Genomic DNA, 19587 nt, shown 5'->3' on the forward strand with positions numbered 1-19587 from the left:
AATGAACAATGCAAAGAAATCGAGGAAAACAATAGAATGGGGAAGACTAGAGATCTCTTCAAGAAAATTGGAGATATCAAAGGAACGTTTAGTGCAAAGATGGGGATGATAAAGGACAAAAAAGGCAGGGACCTAACAGAAGCAGAAGAGATTAAGAAGAGGTGGCAAGAATACACAGAAGAACTATACAAGAAAGATCTTAATGTCCCTGATGTCCATGGTGGTGTGGTCACTGACCTTGAGCCAGACATCCTAGAGAGTGAAATCAAGTGGGCCTTAGGAAGTATTGCTAACAACAAAGCTAGTGGAGATGACAGTATTCCAGCTGAGTTATTTAAAATACTAAAAGATGATGCTGTTAAAGTGCTGCACTCAATATGCTAACAAGTTTGGAAAACGCAACAGTGGCCACGGGATTGGAAAAGGTCAGTTTACGTTCCAATTCCAAAGAAGGGCAATGCCAAAGAATGCTCGAACTATTGCACAATTGCACTCATTTCACATGCTAGCAAGGTTATGCTCAAAAACCTACAAGCTAGGCTTCAGCAGTACGTGAACTGAGAACTACCGGATGTACAAGCTGGGTTTCAAAGAGGCAGAGGAACTAGAGATCAAATCGCCAACATTTGCTGGATCATGGAGAAAGCACGAGAGTTCCAGAAAAACATCTACTTCTGCTTCATTGACTATGCAAAAGCCTTCGATTGTGTGGATCACAACAAACTGTGGCAAATTCTTAAAGAGATGGGGGTACCAGACCATCTTACCTGTCTCCTAAGAAATTTATATCTTGTTTCCATTTTCTATTGTGTCATCAACATTTAGCTAACATGCCTTTGGCTGTAACACTAAACCAAGCCTTGTTTAACAAAGATTGTGAATAGTTCAAGAAACCATGTTTGCAATAATCATGATTTGTTATAAAATGTGGATTGTTTTTGCTCTGTCAGTGTGTAGATGGCATCCAAATTCTGTTAACCACAGGCACTTCTTTGCATAAGCTAAGCTTCTTTTCTTAATCAAAACTAACTGCAGGGAACTCATCCAGCAGTAGAAATGAAAAAAAAAAATTAACTGGGGTGGGGATTAGTGGAACCATAAATAATCTATCTTCAGTATTAATCTTTTATTCTCTTCAGAGAATTTCAGAATTTTGCATTACATGGGTGCAACCATCAGGAAATCCTATTTAAAACACAATGCTTACTGAGATTATATAATGACATAGGATTTCCCCCCCCACCCCTTTCTCCTTGCAAAAACAACAGCAAAAGATATAGGCACTCTGGTATGGGAAGAACTCTAGATAAGGGAGGAGTTGTGTTGCTAAAGACTCATTGCCAGGAAGAATGCCAGAGATTGTTGTTTGAGGAAATTCAAGAGCGGTTTAAACCTGAGAAACTGGACAATGCAGAAGCAAGGAAAAAGTGATTTTGTTTCTAGGTTCAGTCAACAATGGGCTGAAGCAAATCGGGACCTGTCAACTAACATCAAGCAATGCTTTCAAGCTTGGATTTAGTATGGGTGCACACCCACAACCAATGGTTAAGCTAAGCAGATTGTGAGTTAGAATTACAGCACACTGATGCCTGCAAATACATCACTTCTGATACCATGTGTACATTCTATTCTAAGTACAGGCTTACCTCTGAGGACAGTTTTCTTCCCATGGTGCACTGGTTTTATTTCTTTGAGTTTCTGGGCTGGTTTCATTTCTTGACTTTTTAAAACTGGTAAGCATAAAAAAATAAATTCAATTTAGAACTATCAACTTTTGTAAATAAGTAAGCATAAATGTCACACCACAAGCTCAAACAATTATTTCTAGGAAATGTTCATGATGAAGTACTTTTTGGGGACTAAGTCACTGGAAAGGTTCAAGTGATACAGTATATTATCCGCTTTTCTATACTGTACATCAGTGAAAAAGAACACCCTATGCAATCTGTCTATTCTACATGTAAGTTTTTAATGCATTTAAGTCATTTCTGAAAACTCTGTCGTCGTATTCTTTCAGGATTTTGATGATGTGGGATAGACTGGGTGAGCAGATATTCTCTTCCACACAATAGGCTACATAAGTATAATCCAATCTAGACAACTCAGGCATCTTGCACTAAGTTGTGCATCCATAGACAGATAAGCAGAAACAGCAAAAAACTGACTGAAATAGCTTTATCCTCTCTGTAAGTATAAGTCTATTCATTCAGGCAATTCCCTCTTATCAAGCCAGGCTTCACTAGATTCTAGGTGCCTTTACCTAGCATCCTCCCCTCTAACCCAGCATGTGGGTGGAGAGAAATCCCACAGTCATCACTGAATCTCCCCAGGAAAAATACATAGGTGAAACTTAAAACAAAAGTTTCTGCACAAAACGCAAGATGACATTGACACTGACGACCTTGCTAATAATGAAGGAAAGTTCTATTGCCCAGAGTTTCCAAGTGATACAAAACTCACGCAAACATGGATGTCCATGGATGAATAAAAAGTATCAGATCAAAAATATCAGAGCTTTATAGATCACACCCAATACCTTGAACCACCTCCAGAAGCTTACTGGTAACCAGTGCAGCTCACACAGCAGAGCTGTTACATCAGTATACTCAGATGTACCCATAACTGCCTGTGGTACTACATTCTGGACCAGCTGCAGCTTCCAAGTGGTTATCAAGGGCACCTCCATGTAGAGTACATTGCAATAGTTCACAAATGAAGTGACTAAGGTATGTGACTGTGAGAAGGGATACTTGGTTAGGAAATGACACAAATGGCACTCCATATGAATCTAGGCAAAGATCTTTTGGCCACAGCTGTCACCTGCCTTTGAACAGGAGCTGAGTCCAGGTGGACCCCAAATCTCTTCATGTAGATGTTAAACAGGAGGGGTGAGAGCACTGAGCTCTGTGACTTTTCACAAGTTAGACCCAGGCTGGATCTCCCTCTCCCTCTCAATACCAATGGAACCAACTGCAGAAAAAGAACTATCACAACACTGTGTTTCTTATGCTAATCCCCACAAGGAGTCCAGAAGGATAACCATGATCAATGGTCCTGAAGGTTGCTGAGAGAACCAAGACAGTCACACCACCATTGTTCTGGCTCTCCAGATGTCATTGACAAGTGCAATCAATGCCGGCTCCATACTGTGTCCCGGTCTGAAACCCAACTGAAAAAGGTCCTGATAATCCACTTCCTCCAGGGACTCTGGAGATGCAGTCAGACCACTTTCTCAATAACCTTCATTAAAAAGGGAAGAAGGTTGGAGATTGGACAAAAAACATCCAGCACTGTTTGGTCTAGTCACTGCTTTTTGAAGAGAGGGCATGCCACCCCCTCCTTCAAGGCAGAGAGAACCACCTGTACTCTTTCTCCATCATACCTTGACTTGGACCTATTCTATTTTCTAACTATTTTTTTCCTAAACTGAATGGAGGTTTTTCTACTTCTGATATAATTTTGCCAGGCACCCTCCCTGAAATCAAACATAAATTCTCTCATTCTTGCTCTTATATCATTCCAGAATATTATATATCATGCTGAAAGCCCCAAATGATCTTCAGCCAAACCCAATTCCCAAAGAATTATTTACTTAGAGAAATAACTGTGAAATTCTATGGTTGCATTTAGAAATGTGATTTGTGACTTCATTATAAAGTATATACAAAGATTGCCAACTGTTTTACAAATTAGCGACCCTAGGAATTGACATAGTAAATGAAAAAAAACAACCCTTCATCCCATTTCTTCTGCATTAATTCTGTGACTATACCATAACTCTTATTTTGCTGATTATAATTAAGATAATTATTTTAGTTTTATTCACAAGCATCCAGTATGTCTATTAAAAAAACCCACAGATTTTCTAAATCCAAACAAAATCTATATGCTAAGCCTAACATCTAGTTCTTTCTTGTTAAAAAGAGATCAACAGGTCATAATTTTTTTTCTTTAGTTTCCCAGGTGCTGATGATATCAAGGTTTTTCACTTCTTTTATCATTACCTTTTAATTGGTGATGGAGCAATAATTTTGGTTCCTTCAATTTCCCCAGTTTCTCTGTATGTAATAACCTGGTTTGTACAATGTGATCCTGAAATGAAAGAAAATATCTACTGTTAGAAATTGTTAGCATTCTCTTGCACTTTGGGGTATATCTTTTCTGTATATTTTTATTTAATGTCTTTATCTCTGAAGACCACAACTGTTACTTGTTTGTTATGCAATGATCTCAAAATAGCCAGCACAATGGTTTCTCAATTAAAACCTAAAATATTGATATTTCAAAAATACCAGCAAAGATAGCTTTTTCTCTGCTATTATATAATACTTCAATAGAAAAAAAACTAAAATAGTCAGTATTCTTATACAACATAATCTTTTCCATTCCTCAAATAAGAAACAATCCTTCCAACAGGAAAGTAGCATCTATAAACCAAACACTTCAGCATTATAACAATAGGAGAAAGATGACATGATAACTGAATATGTAAAGATTTGAAGTAGATTTTAAAAAGTATCCGAACACATAATTGTAAACACCATGTAGAAGGTTTTTATGTGCATAATGTTCCACACTCCTTAAAGCTTAGCACATGGTAATGTTCTGGAGCTTGTGCTCCAGAATTATTGTGCTGAAATAATTCACAACACAGCTACGCTGTATAACAAGCAGCAGCAAGCTGTATTTAGCAGAGTTGCTAATATAGCACTAAAACATCCTTCTATTGTCAGAATGAATCTCCCAGGTAAGTTCCCACTATAGCTCAAGATATTTAGAAGGTATCAGGTTGCCTACATTTCTGGGTCATTAAGAAAAGGACTTCACTTGATATAGTTTTAAAAAGTCATTTAGTAAAAAGCCAGAGTCATTTCAATGAGGCACGTGTACGAAAAAGGTGTACATAAATTTCCAGAAATTAGGTAGAAAGTAGGATAAGGATAAGGATAAGACATTTGGTAGGTAAGTGTCCAAACTGATTAATTACTAAAACCCCCACAGATACTAAAACCAGTATCAGATGGAGTGGCAACAGAAATAGAGTTCAGTGGAGTTGGGCAGCCAATAAATTTCAATAAATAAATAATAATAATCAAGGAAGGTATTAATACACAGAGTCCAAGATTTGCAGAAGTATGTAAATCTCCAAAACTATCAAATAAAAAACAAAACAATCCTAAAAGTAGAAATCAAGGCAGTCCAAAGCCAGAAAGTGGCTATTTTTAATGCATCACCTAAGCCATAGTTTATTTAATTGCCTGTGTTTGTACAAAATGCTAAGCTACAATGAAACAATTTGGCTTAGCCCAATATGAAAACCCAAGCTTGATTATTGGTTGGAAAAGAAAACTGCGCTAAGAGGTTTTGTGATGGAGGAAAATGTAATGCTTATATGTATTGATTAGCTACAGCTCTATAGAGGGGCACCCTGGCACAAACAGCATACACAAACTTGTGTAAGTTCTATTTGTTTTCTTAAAACTTAATTTAAAAAAAAAATTAACTTTGCTTAATAAAGAAAGTACTTAGCCCCACCAACCCAGCTACTCACATTATGCTCAAACAGTGATTGACCTAACTTTAGAACAGCCAACTAGCTGGCCAGATCACTTGAGAGATTCTTTATTCTTTTCCTCCTTTTGGTGTTGACAAAATTCAGCCATTTTGCTGTTACATTACTCTGCATTAGCCCATGTCACCAGGTGCCCACTTTGATAGTAAAAAGGTTAAACATTATGTATAAATGGTCATCATTTAAAAATACAGTATTACCAGCTATAGGAATATACCTACTATCATACAAATGAAAAAAGAAGCTGCACCTAAATAACGGCTGCTGTTGTATTATCATCCAAAAAGCAAAATACAAATTAGGTGCTTTTCATTTTTTTTTTTTTTTACCGAAAGGAAGTCAAATTAAAGGGTTTTAAAATTAGAAACCTATTCAATCTGGAAAAGTACAGGTAGTCCTTGGTTAACAACCATTTGTTCAGTGACCATTCAAAGTTATGACAGTGCTGAATGAGTGGTACTTATGACTGAGTTCTGGCCACCCCAATACCCCCGCAGTCACATGATTGCGATCCAGGTGCTTGGCAACCAGCTTGCACTTAGGACAGTTGCAGCATCCCATGGTCATGTGATCGCCATTTGTGACTTTCCATACCAGAAGCATCCCACTCCTGCTTTTTCTCCCAACGAGCCTGGCTACAGCCCCCAGGATATCGTACTCTGTAGCACACAGCTGCCCAAAGCACTCCCCCCCGCACTCTGTAGCGCACACCCGCCTGGCCATGCTTCTGTGGTGCTGTGACAGCCACCAGCACACCCTCCCACATCTGGCAGCAGTCACCCCCTACCCAACCACACTGTGCCACAGCAGCAAGTTATCTGCCCGCCAGCCTACTTGCAAGCCACCCTAAGACTTGCAACTTCCTGCTGGCTTCCCCACTGACTTTGCTTGTGGGAGGCTGGCAGGAAGCTGTAAAAAGGTCCTTGCTTAATGACTCGCTACCCTTGCTTAACAATGGCAACGGGGACAGCCAGGATTGCTGTCACTAAGCAATGTGATCACATGATGTCGTGCTTTACAACCTAATCCCTTAGCGATGGAAATTGTGGTCTGAATTACTGTTGTTAAGCGAGAACTACCTGTAGTGCCATTTCAAGAGCCTGATTACAAATACAAAATTGCAGCATATAGGTTTTGTGAAATGGAGTTGGGTTCTATGCTTCAGTAAATATCACACCTTCAGAAACCAGAACCTTCTGGAATTCATTCATTCATTCATTCATTTTATGCCATTACTATAATGTGATGTGGAAAAGAGAGTCACTTATGGACCAAAGCAATAAGCTGAAAAAAGTTATCTCAGTGTGAAATTTGCCCATTTTCTCTTCAGCTTCCCAATTCCTCAAAGTTTAAAGCAGTAATGGGCAGAAGGTAGATCAAGATCTATTCATAAATCTCTACATAGACTGACAAGGATTTCTGATTCCCAATGGTCTAATAGCAGCAATGAATTTAAAAAGTCCTCCCAACCATCATAAAAAGGGTTTAAAAAAAGTTTGGTTCCTATAGTAATCATAAATCCCTGGACTGAGGACATATACCAATGCACCAATGTCCCTTAATTCTTAGTCTCAGTCTCTCGGATTGTCATGGTTTTTGTTGACAGACCTCAGAATTCTAATGAAACTCACAGTGGATCCTGCAAGGCTTAAGTCTGTTAATTCTTGGTCTAGAAAAATTAGTTAACAATACCACCACTGCCTTTAGGTTAACTACTTGGATACAACAAACAGTTGAGCAAAGGAATATAGGTAGTCCTTGAGTTATGACAGTAATTGGGACCGGAATTTCCATTGCTAAGCAACACGGTCATTAGGCGAAACGTGACTGCATTGCTTAGCAATGGCAATCCCAGCACTCCCTCTTGCTGTTGTTAACTGAATCCCACCAGTCATTAGGTGAGGACCAACCCCAATCCAAGCCATTCCAAGCTTGATCTCTCCAAGCCCTGATCCTTGGTAAGGTTAAGGGACTGCCTCTTCTGCCTCCTCTTCTACTCCCCCCCATCTCTGCCCTTTTGGCCACCCTGCAAAGCGGCACTCCTCAGTCTTTGGAAAGCTTTTGAGACCTTTCCAAGCATCACGAGAACAGCATGCTCGCCATGCTCCAAATAGCACGCCCTGTTCTCATGATGCTTAAGAAAGCCTTCTGAGGCCTTCCAAAGCATAGTGAGAATGGGGTGCGTGCTATTTGGAGAATGGCGTGAGTGGCCTTGGGAAGAAGGCCTGGCACAGGCAGCAGCTGCCTCACATAGGGCTGGGCCAGGCACACCTTGTCAGCAGCCAGATGAAGGCAGCTAAAGTCAGCTGGGCACAGCAGGGCCTGCAGGGGCTTTGCGCTGTGGCAGGAGTAACTGGCCGCAGCACAGGGCTTGAGGTGGCACTGGGGCTAAAGTAGAGGCCAGCTGAGAATGCTGAAAGCCTTGGATGTCCTGCTTCAGGTTCCAACCACACACACTCACATACAGTTGCTGTGGAGTTTAGCAATTTTACTAGAAGGCTGAAAAGATAGCAGTGAACCAAGGAATGTAAACAAAACTGAGGCTTGCCTGAAGAGCTTACTTTCTAAATAAGAGTGCATAGAAGAGTAGTCCAAATCCAAGGTTCTGAGAGCCAGGTCAAGGTTGTTAGCCAGTCCAGAGGTCAGAGGTTCAAGGTTTCAAACACAAATAGAATTTGCAGGAATGTTAACACAAGAGCCAGAGTCACACGTTGTTTCCAGCAAAGAGAGCGTGGATCAGAGCTGCTTCTTAAATAAAGCTGCAGCCAGCTGTCACTAATCAGGAGATTTACTCCCTTGCTTGGCGAGGAGCCTAACAGACCTTTGCCGCTCTGCTCTCTTCTCTATTTGTTAGGTGCAAGGGCTGAGAGGCCTTACATCATCTTCATCTGACTTCTCCAGCTGCTCAAGTGGTGCCTGTGTTTGATCAGCCTCATGTGATTCCTGGTTTTCTCTCTCCTGAGGTTGACTCAGGCTCAGCTGGAGCAGCTTTTTCAGGGTCAGATTCAGATTCAGAATCTGAGTCCAGAGCCTGGGCCATGACACCGGGCCTCTACTTCTGCCCTAGTGCTGCTGCCGAGGAGGGTGGCCAAAGGGCAGAGATGGGGAGGGAGATAGGTCGGTGGGGAGAGTTGAAGCACCCTTGGGGTCATAAGTGCGGATGGGCTGCCAAGCACCTGAAAGAAGTGACTTCCAACCTTTATCACAAATATAAACAATTTTAGTAACTTATCACCTCCTCTTAAAATACAACAAATGATCTCTTCTTCCCATATCCCATCTCTTATCTATTAAAAAAAAAATCCATAAAGCATCATTTCAGTCCTGCTGTCACCAAAGGCCTGTTAAGGATTACCAGAAATAACAACATAGCTATATTAACCTTGATCAAATAAACCAACTTTATATTTCTTCCTTTTACTTCCAATAATCTTAATCTTTAGTCCATTCAAATAATGTTGTAGAATTCGATTTCTTTTCATTGCTTCTTTGTCCCTTCTTGTGAGATTCTTCAAAACTTTAACAAGCCTCTTTTATAATTGCAATATAGGAAAATTATCCAAGTCACTCTCTTGGTTTATTGTTTGTATATCCCTTTTAATTATTAAAACATCAGCCAGTTTCTTTTGCATGTCCAGTTAAACATCTTTTTCCATGTCATTCTTGTAGCCTGTCATTTATAAATCCACTTTCAACTCAGTCTCAATCTTATCAGGTAAAACTTGTTCCTCTTCCATAACATCTTTTAGACACAGTCTCTCCATAGAGGCAGATGTCTCTATTGACACTATTATCTTCTGAGTCCATTTTTCAAAAATATCCTTCAATATGTCCAATGCTAGAATATTTTGCTCCACTCTGTAATTTTAAGTTGAGTTCATATGTTCTTCTCCTTTAATTGTAATCTTTAGTTCCCTCTAGTGTCCAATTTTTAAAATTTATGTTTTTTTTTAAATCAAAACAAAAGCATTTTGCCATCAGAAGGATTCTTTATAATCAATTCCAACAACTTACTTCAAATTTATCTGGGCCTTTAGTCCATTTGTAACTTTTTAAAATCAAACTTTTAATCACCCTTTTGCTGCTTATTCCGCCCCCCCCCCCATTTTTTAAAGTTCTTAAACTTGTAGTTAAAACTTTCTTTTGCTAAGGATTGAAGGGAAACTCACCTGGTGTTTTCAAACTTGTCAATACAAAGGTTTCTAATAGCTGAAAAGCAGTTAACAAGCAATTTCTGAAAGTGACTAGAAAAGCAAGTATGTGAGCTTAGTGTCCTTTCAAGGTGCCAACTGCAGTTTGAGCAAGATGGCTACTGCCTCATCTCCCAGAGCTCTAAACCCACCAAAGAGCGCTATCTTGCAATCTCCTCACAAGGAGCACCTGTCTAGGGCACTTGTGGGTGATCTCAAGTTCTCTCCTTGTCCGGAGAAGTTCAAAGAACCAGTCTATTCACCGGCTCTTTGTTCTTCGCCACAGTCGTTGGCTCCACTTTTCACGGAGCTGTCTGTAATCCGCCATTTCTTCCTCCAGAAGTCCTACAAATTTAAAGAATTTGTATCCCACACATTTTATTCCTGACATCAGATTGCTTTATTTTGTCTTACTTTTTTCTCTCTCAGCTCCTATTTATCAACCTCAGTTTTAGAAAATTATTTCCCTGTAAAATAGGACTTACACTGCATTTAAATACAAGCTCATACTGAATAAAAATAGTAAATACTAGTATTAATTTCTTTAGATACATAATAGAATCAAACATATTATAAATTCTGTGTACACAGACATGCTTGATTTTATTCCATAGAAAAGGAAAATAAATGTATAGTACTTTAAAAATTTAATAAATTATGTTATTTTAGCTTGGGGTCTTTGAATAACATCACTAGTTTCTTTAAAAAAAAAACTAAAATGATTCTGTAGTGCTGGGCTAGACAAATTTTTGCCCTCTAGATATAGCTGGATTCCAACTCCCAAAAAGCTCAGCCAACAGAACCATTCATCAGAAGTGAGGGGAATTACAGTCAATCATCTGGAGTAGCTCTACAGATAGAAATCAGCTTTAATTTCATATTTTAGCAAAACATTCACAGAATACACTAAATGGCAAAAACAACTAAATGGATTCAATTCTCTACTACTTTCAGTAGAAGACAAATATTGTTTCAGTAAGTACAAAAATAAAAGAATTTGGTAAATGAGACATCTTAAATAGCATAAAGAACAGGCTTTATTTTCTTTATGGCTTGATAAAGGTTAAGTATTAGAAAAGAAGAGCCCTTACAGAATTCATTCAAAGACGCGATATCCTTTTCTCACTTCCATGGTTATAAATTACTGTAAGTGGCTGCAAAAAAGTATTTTCCATATATTTATGTAAATATTTGTGGTTTAATTTATAAATGGCTACAATTTATAAATTACATATTGTCAGTACTAAGAAATTGGAGAGGATCCAAAGGACTATGATTTATTTTAAATAATTAAATATGAAACAACCACTACAAATAAGGATATTACAAGACTGAGAATCACTTGTCAAAGATCTGTTAAGAACTGAAGTTTCACCAAGAACTGAATGGCATATATATTCTACAAGGTAGATCGAAAGTAGTCTTACTGTACCATTTTTAAAACATCTAACACATTAATAAAATATATGTACTCCATTAAGTTGATATATATCTCATGCAACAGAGCTGACTTGAACTTCCCAAGGAAAACTTCTCATTAGGTTTAGCTGACCAATAAGCTCTACTTGTACATATCAGTAAAAAGTGTGTAAGACCCCATTTCCATTCATAGTTCATAATGGAACTATAATGGCTAAATAAACTAAGTGGATTCTATACTCGGTTACTTTCAGTGGAAGGCATATATCATTTTAGTAAGTACTAAATAGCATCAGCCAAATAATATTGCCATTGTGAAGAAATGATTGGAATGCTAGATGGGAATCAGAAAATCCACGGTCTCAAGTTCATGCTTGACTATATACTTCACTTAAAAACTTTGGGCCAATTTTCTCAGTCTAACCCATATCACAGAGTATAAATAAGGAGCAAGCCCATGATCACCATCTTGAAGGCAGGGTATCAGTACAATTAAAAAGTAAGATTGGACATTTATGCTAGAGTGGTTTAAAATCCAGCAGATTATTTATCACAACAGAAAGCTTTGCTGTTGTTGAAAACACATGGAAGGTCTGTATAATTCTCTATACTGTGAAGATGGTTTAGTTTTACGCCACTGGCGTAAAATTTTAAAATCTTTCATATTTCACAAATTTCCAGCAACCTGGAACCCTATATAAAAGAAGGCCTATGCTTTAGACAAGTGTGAGACTGATGTTGTTTTAATATGCAAAAATGCAGATACTGAATAGGTCTGACTAGTCAGTGGGCACTATTTATGACCAATGAAGCCAATATGTCAATCTATCAGGGTGGTGATCATTTTTAGTTTGCCATCTGGTGACTATCAAGATTATGCCACAGTATAAAACATAAGAGTGTATTTGATTCACTGGGCCACTGATTGTGTAGACCAGCTCTAACCTGATTAGTAAGAACAGAGATAGTAATAACTCAGCACTAAAGAGAAGGCAGGTCAGTAGCCCCCATGTAACTGCTAAATCCAGAGGCTCTCATTCAGAAGTGCCTACAAATTTCATGTGCTGAAAATTCAGCATGGTCTGAATGAGAATTCACAGAGATTTCAGAAAGTCAATTATTTCCGATTTTATATTTGATCCAACAAGATTTATTTTATTTCTTAGCTTTTTCTCTACAGTTACCTTTCACTGAGTTTCTGATTCAAACAGGAGCTCTAACATTTCTTACCAAACTGTTGTGCTTTTGATGTTCTTTTTGGATACGTCTTACTACGACTTCTTTCAACTGTTTGGTTAGGTCGAGGAAGCTGGATAGAAATGTCTTTATTCATTTGCATAGCTGTCTTCCCACTAGAAAATGCAACAAATAATATATGTAAGTCAATGAAAACTACGAAGTAAAACACTGAAATGTATCCCTAGTTGGGGAGGGGCATTTTAGCTGAATTAAAAGTTTACTACTAAGTATCACTGAGAGCCAAGCAAATAAAATAAAAAATATGCCATTATAATACTTTGTTACTCTCACAGTTTCCCAGATTGACACAAAGTACCTCCATCTCTTTCACATTTCCACCATACGATGTACATAGTACTGAAAAAGCACACTGATTTTATATTTTGTGCTTCTTTAGCCTTTCCTTTTTCTCAACTAGCTATGCCCATAACAACATTTTCAAAAGTATTTTTCTATCAAGTATTTTTATTCTTGAAGGAAAAGAAATAAAATAAGCTATTTCCCAACAATAATTCCTGGAAAAAAAAATTATTGAGACTTCACTGCCATCCCTTACCAACTAGAAATACCAGATTATTCTGCCACTGAGCTTGCCTTGCCTGTAAATTTTGAGAATACAAGATTTTAACTACTGTACAGCTTTTAAAACCCAACCAAGTAATTAGGCTTTATGGAACAAGGTGCCTTTGAAGTGCCTTTAGACTAAAGTTATCCATCTTCAGTGCAATCAATTGTCCTCCACAAGCTCATTTGTATAACTGTTATACAAAAGGCGCTTTCATCCTAGTCAACCTCTCAGGCCCAAGAAATAATCTCAACCCGTCTCACTTATTTAATCCAACACCTGATATTATTTAATCCAACACCTGATCTTGAACTTAGTTGCTCATGCCACAATTGGTCCCTTGGTAAAAGCCTCTCTTCAAGTTCATCTAAAATCTGACACACAGACTCAGAACCACAAGCTGTAAGTGCAAGCAGATCACTAGTATGGTGAATTCTAAACCATGACTGCTGCCAACAGTAGAAACCACTTATCTACCCTAGGAAACTTGCTGAGTGAATTTCACAATCAGTGCAATTTATTTTCATCACATTCAAACCTGGTTTCTCACAGTACTTTGCCCTTACCTTGCTTTCCTTTCTAGGGGCAACTATAAACCCAACTATGTATCCACATGAACATGTTGCAAAGCAGACTAAAGAAATTGTTGTTCAGTCGTTAAGTCGTGTCCGACTCTTCGTGACCCCATGAACCATATTACGTCAGGCCTTCCTGTCCTTCACTGCCTCCCTGAGTTTGCTCAGTTTCATGCTCATTGCTTCAGTGATGCTATCTAACCATCTCATCCTCTGCCGTTCTCTCTTCCTTTTGCCTTCAATCTTTCCCAGCATCAGGGTCTTTTCCAAAGAGTCCTCTCTTCGCATTAGGTGACCAAAGTATCTGAGCTTGAGCTTAAGTATCAATCCTTCCAATGAGCAATCAGGGTTGATTTCCTTTAAGATTGACTGGTTTGACCTCCTAGCAGTCCAGGGGACTCTTAAGAGTCTTCTCCAGCACCACAGTTCAAAGGCATCAATTCTTCGGTGCTCAGCCTTCTTTATGGTCCAGCTCTCACAGCCATACATTACTACTGGAAAAACTATAGCTTTGACTATGCGGATTTTTCTTGGCAAGGTGATGTCTCTGCTTTTTAATATGCTATCTAGGTTTGCCATAGCTTTCCTCCCAAGGAGCAAGCGTCTTTTAATTTCATGGCTGCAGTCTCCGTCTGCGGTGATCTTGGAGCCCAAATAAATGAATAAAGCAATTACTATGTAGTTTTCTTGGCACCAATAGAAAAATGGTTTGTTGTTGCCTTCTTCCAAGATGTTTCCTTGACTTCCTAGTCCAGCCTACCAAGATCAGTCAAGGTTACCTAGGTACTGCCATCCAGCTGGGCAAAAAGATATACAATATCAGCAGGTGCAGCTCCTCTTCATTCTGAAAGACAAACTGCTGATGCCACCCATAACTCCCAGTTCCTAATAATTAATGTAGGGTGATACACTGAGATCTCCATGAGAGTGTCTCAGAGGAATGTTTTCAAAGATCCTCTTTTTTTTAGGATATAGAAATCTGCCTTCAGAAATGGTGATTTGACTTTAGAAGCTTTATTTGTGTGTCTATGGATAAACATATAGCTATGGTAGACCTGAGATGCTAAAAAGAATACAAAGGGAGCATGCTGGGAGAGAAAAGGGCTCCATAGGATCCAAAGTCCTCTGTTCCTCTGACATGGTTCTGGAACAACAGAAAGCTATGCCAGACCTAGTAATGGAATCATTTTTTATTTTTATTTTTGGCATTTGAATCAATGAGAGGGAACCTGTTTATAACAAAATAAACTTCTGAATCAGGGAAGATGTAATAAAAATAAAACCTGCTACCTTACTGGAGAGTTCTCTCACCCTGGATTCTCCATCTCCCACTCCAAAGGACTTCTCTGCTCATTAGTAAGTGTTACCTTAAACTTCTGGTTAAAGGTGCCCTTGACAGCTTCACTTGAATAGTAGCTGATCTAAACTCCTTTCTCTAGGGATACATAATTAAAGTCCCAATATTCCTGTTTATAGAGCTGGCTGCACAATATTATTCATAATTCTGTTCAAAAACTTCATATATTTGGCTAATGCTTTTACTCCCCCCCCCCATTTGTTACTTTTCCTAAGGAAGTTATCAGAGAATTGACACAAAATGCCTCTTTTGTTAGGGCCAACTACAGAAATCATTCTTGTGAGTGCCCTTTCCTATTTATTTATTTATTTCCTATACTAATTTTACTTTGTAAAAACTATACAAAGAAAGTGCTGCTTCACTAACAACAACAAAAACTGGAATAAAATATACAGAGATTCCACTAAATCATACCAATCTATATTATCATTTACTTCTATAATGGTGTATTCATCCAATTTAGTGTATTTATCCAATTTAAAAGTAATATTAAGGGTTAACTAAACAATTAAACAATTTCAAGTGCCTACTTTGTTGCAATATATACTCATATTCAGATTCAATAGTGGTATAATATCTAATCCATAAATAATAAAGGAGAGACAACATGCTTACTATACTTTAAAAAAAAAAGTAGAAACAAAATTGATCCTGTCCAGTGAGGTAGTTTTGGATTAGGTCAACCCTTCAATATTTTCAAGACAAATTTTTAAAAGGAAGAAGGGAAAAGAAACAGCCATCAATAATTACTGTATTTTCTTATTTTTCTGTTTTAATTTATTATTTAATTCATTTGTATGGTGCCTAGTACATCTCAAAATGGTATACAAAGCATTTAACTGAAAAAAAAATCTATAAAGTGGGAAAAGAGGGAAAGAAAGCATTTATACAAAATTCGGACAGGGAAGGCCTGGGTAAAAGGATAGGCCTTTAGCAGTCACTTAAGACACATTATAGTGAGCACCTTCCGCATACTAAGCAGATTTCCAAAGAAATTCTACTGAAAAAAGGGCCACTGTGCATTATTTTCAGATGACTGTCTAAGACATGGGGATCAACCTCAGATCACAAGGACTGCACAAGGACTAGTTCATTAACCCAGGGGCCACAACGCTAAATTATCATTTACTTTTAATAATCACATTTACTTTTAATAATCACATTTACATCTATAGTCTAAGAAGTTCCTTATGGTGAAGAATTGTAACTTCCAGCAGCTCCAACCAGTCTGGCCAAGGGTGGGGGGTGCTGGCTATGGTAGCTCAGCACCACCAGAAAGGCTGTAGGCTATCAGCTGCAGACAGACCCCCAAAGGGAAACTTCGGTTTCCAAGAAAGGCACATTTATTTCCCCTCTCCCCACTGTCTTGTAACAGGAACAAGCAGATTATTTCTACCCATCACCAGTCCTTTTGCTTCCTTAACCTCAATTTTGGCCTCAAATAGGTTCTTTCCAGTTCTTGCACTGCAGAAACAACCTGCCCATCTGACCAGCTCCTTTCATCAACTCCAACCTACATTGAGGTACCTTTCACCAGGACAAATCCACTGGTCCCAGTCCACCCCTTCCATAATCCAGCCATTGGGAAGGTTGCTTGAGATGTTGCCGCAAATTTCCTCTTCTTTTTTCCTTTCTCTGGGGGAGGGGGGCACTTTTTCATAGGATGGCTTTTTTCCTGTAAGGCTCAAGTGTGAAATGGGTAAAGGAAGGGGACCAAAGTATGATGCTTTTTGCTCTTCCTCCCAGCTGTTCTTTGCCAAGGTGTAGGTGGAAGAGAACCTGGAGAGGCATTCAGCCAAAGTGACCCATATCTGCCATGCATGAAAACGTACTGCTGCCAACCCAACACAGAGGATTCATTGTGATTTCACCTCTTTCTTCCACTTGTGACTGAGTAGGGAAGTGCCTGCCACTGCCATTGCTTCTGGCTTTCTCAACAGTAAAGCTACTGACAGTACCTGCAGCTTCACATCAGAAGGGAGCAGAATATGATGGCGGTGGTGACCACCTTCTCCTCTCTCTCCAACCTCTGCTAGCCAGACTTTCTCTAGTCTGGTGGCTGAATACAGAAGCAGAACCCCCCAGCTGATGATGCTGGGCAGCCTGGCTCACCTTTCAAAAGCTTCCCGCACCTGCCAGAGACTTGTTCTAGAAGAGCTGAGGGAATGCAAACCCAGGGAGAAGAAAGGGGTAGTCTACCTATCTGACCAACCCCTTCTACCCCCCCCCCCCCCAAAATCTTCAAATCACTGGAGCAAGCAATCAGCAAACTAAGGCTCTGTGGGCCACAGAAAGTGAGCTGAAGAGCCACCTACAGCCTGCAAGTTTAAACCCCTGGTCTAAGACCAGGTACACAAATCAGGCATGTAAAAACAAAACAAAACAAAACAGGCCTGGAATAGCAATCTATTAGATATCCTTACATGCCAAAAACAAAACCTTGAGCTTGACTAAGTGGCTAATAGTCAAGAAGTATAGTTGCTTCAGTACAGGTTAGTGTGTTCACACCAGATACAGCAAACAGACCTCCACATTCTGCACAAGCTATATTTAGCCCCACATACAACCAATTACAGTTAGTAAAATGAATGTCAATTATAGTAACCAGATCCAAGATTCAGACTCTTAATGTAAGGAAAACTTACACTAGAATTTAAGAATTCAAATGATAAGCAATATGTTCTGAAATTACTTTAACAAAATGTTTTAGAACAAGAGACATTTTACTGCTAATATGTGCTTTTCCCCCTATTGTTGCATATCTGATCTGATAACAATTTTTCTGTTTCAACAAAACAAACTCAAGGATTTGCCAAGTTTTGTTCTTGAATCCATCTTATAAAAACTGACTTTTTTTTTAAGCAATAATTCCCAGTTGCCACAACATCTACCATAGAATGACTGAAAAACATCCAGGTGGATTTATCTAACAACTAATCAGCAATTACAATGCATGTAAAAAAAAAGAAGGAAAAAAACCCAGAAAAGAACAAAAATACTCTGCAATTACTGAGACTCCTATGAATATGCTTGGCAGGGGCAAGTTCTCTTTTACCCATAGAACGCCGACAGAGAGCCAAGAAGCAAAGTTTGGATTTCTCCTAAGTACTGAAACATTCTTTAGACTTAGGTACATTACCATACATCATGGGTAACACATATATAATTTGTCACATACATTTTTCATTTGTATTCTATTTGATTTAAACCTGAGTTATCAAGCATGAATTAGACTTGACATCCCTTAATTCCATTTTTTAAAAAAGGATATTATTGTTTAGTTTAAAATGTATTAACAAGTGTCCAGGGAGCACTTTAATTAGTGTTTCCCAATAGGCCACACTGCCATACCTATTTTTTCAATTATCTGCTTTGCTTGTTACTTTAATTGTACCAACCCCATGGTGTATGTGTGTGTGTATGTGCATGTATGAGAGAGAGAAAGAGAGAGGAGGAGGAAGAGGAGGAGGAGAGTTCTTCAGCTTCCTTCTAAAAGCTGTTAAATCTGAAATAGGCCACTGTGACCAGCCTTAGCCCCACATTTTTGCTTTGTCCCCACATATATTAGCAGGGAGGGATATCTGTCAGTAGAGTTGAGAAATTGTACTAACTTCTGTTCCATCACAACCATGGTTCATGCTCCCAGACAGTAAGTTTCAGTGGTGTACAATAACTTCTCCAGCTCTAGTTTTTGGTTGTCACTTTGGTTCACTGGGTTTGTCCCTTGTGGAGAGCTGTTTCCACTATTTGTTCTTGTTTTATTAGCCCAACGAAGGTTAAATTACCCCAATAAAGGTTAAATTGGCCCAATAAAGGTCAAATCCTAATCCTCCCTTATAGTGTCACTACTTATTGCTTCATTCTTCTTGTACTTTTTCCTCCTCAAGCACTGGTATAAGCTTGCACTTGCTACAAATATAAGCCATTTTCAGGAAGGAACACAAACTTGCCAGAAGCTCTGCATGTCAATACTGCTAAATCACATCCATTCACTATGGCTTATAAGGGCCTCTCCTATTAAAAAAAATTATGTCTTTTTGTTTCCTTCTCAGGTTGACAAGTACACACCATTGACTTAGAAAGAAACTTCTGCTTATTAAGTAAACTCACTCCCTGGAAACAAGCTGCCTTATATTCCTTCTGCGGTATCTACTGGGGCCTCTGCCTATTCAGCAGCAAGCAATTGTCCACAATGAGCAATCAGGAACTTTAAGGATGGCTCCCCTGCAAATCACTAGCTATTGAGAAGATAACTTTTTTACTCCCACAGTTGAGCATACAGTCCCTCAGAATATGCAGCTTCTTGGGTCCCTTTTATGCTCTGTTTGTCTCTTCATCCTATTGAATTCTTCTGTCAAGTTCCTGTTAGTCCTCCTCCTCCTCCCTTCATTTGCTCACTGATAATTTTATGCAAAAAGAATCTACATCACAAGTAGGTAATTTGTATTAAAGTATCTGATTCTTTCTTAATTCTCACTATACAATTTTACTTCAAATAAAAGAACCAGTTACTTAAAAAGAAACATACAGTATAACCAAGTGCACTTTTCTTTGTATTGTCGAAGGCTTTCACGGCCGGCATACGATGGCTGGTGTGGGTCTTCCGGGCTGTGTGGCTGTGTTCTGGAGGTTTTGTTTCCTAACGTTTCGCCAGCACCTGTGACCGGCAT

At 38.7% G+C, this 19587-nt stretch overlaps 1 protein-coding gene across 5 annotated transcripts in view; it reads right to left on the bottom strand.

The window, feature by feature from the left end:
• Positions 1-19587, bottom strand: part of EPB41L4A (erythrocyte membrane protein band 4.1 like 4A) — a 121061-nt gene that overhangs the window by 16983 nt on the left and 84491 nt on the right. For all 5 annotated transcript variants that reach the window (XR_015793880.1, XM_088130349.1, XM_088130351.1 and 2 more), the window contains 3 exons: positions 12412-12533; positions 4005-4092; positions 1647-1730 (listed from right to left, as the gene is read on the bottom strand). Coding sequence is in view for 4 of the 5 variants with exons in the window: in XM_088130349.1 (XP_087986475.1) it covers positions 1647-1730; positions 4005-4092; positions 12412-12533 (294 nt within the window). In the remaining variant the exon portion in view is untranslated. The remainder of the gene's footprint in view (positions 1-1646; positions 1731-4004; positions 4093-12411; positions 12534-19587) is intronic.

Source organism: Python bivittatus, unplaced genomic scaffold (assembly GCF_059951505.1).
Source record: "Python bivittatus isolate LINGU-HERP-01145 unplaced genomic scaffold, Pbiv_v1 ctg000850_np1212, whole genome shotgun sequence".
Classification (NCBI taxonomy): Eukaryota; Metazoa; Chordata; class Lepidosauria; order Squamata; family Pythonidae; genus Python; species Python bivittatus.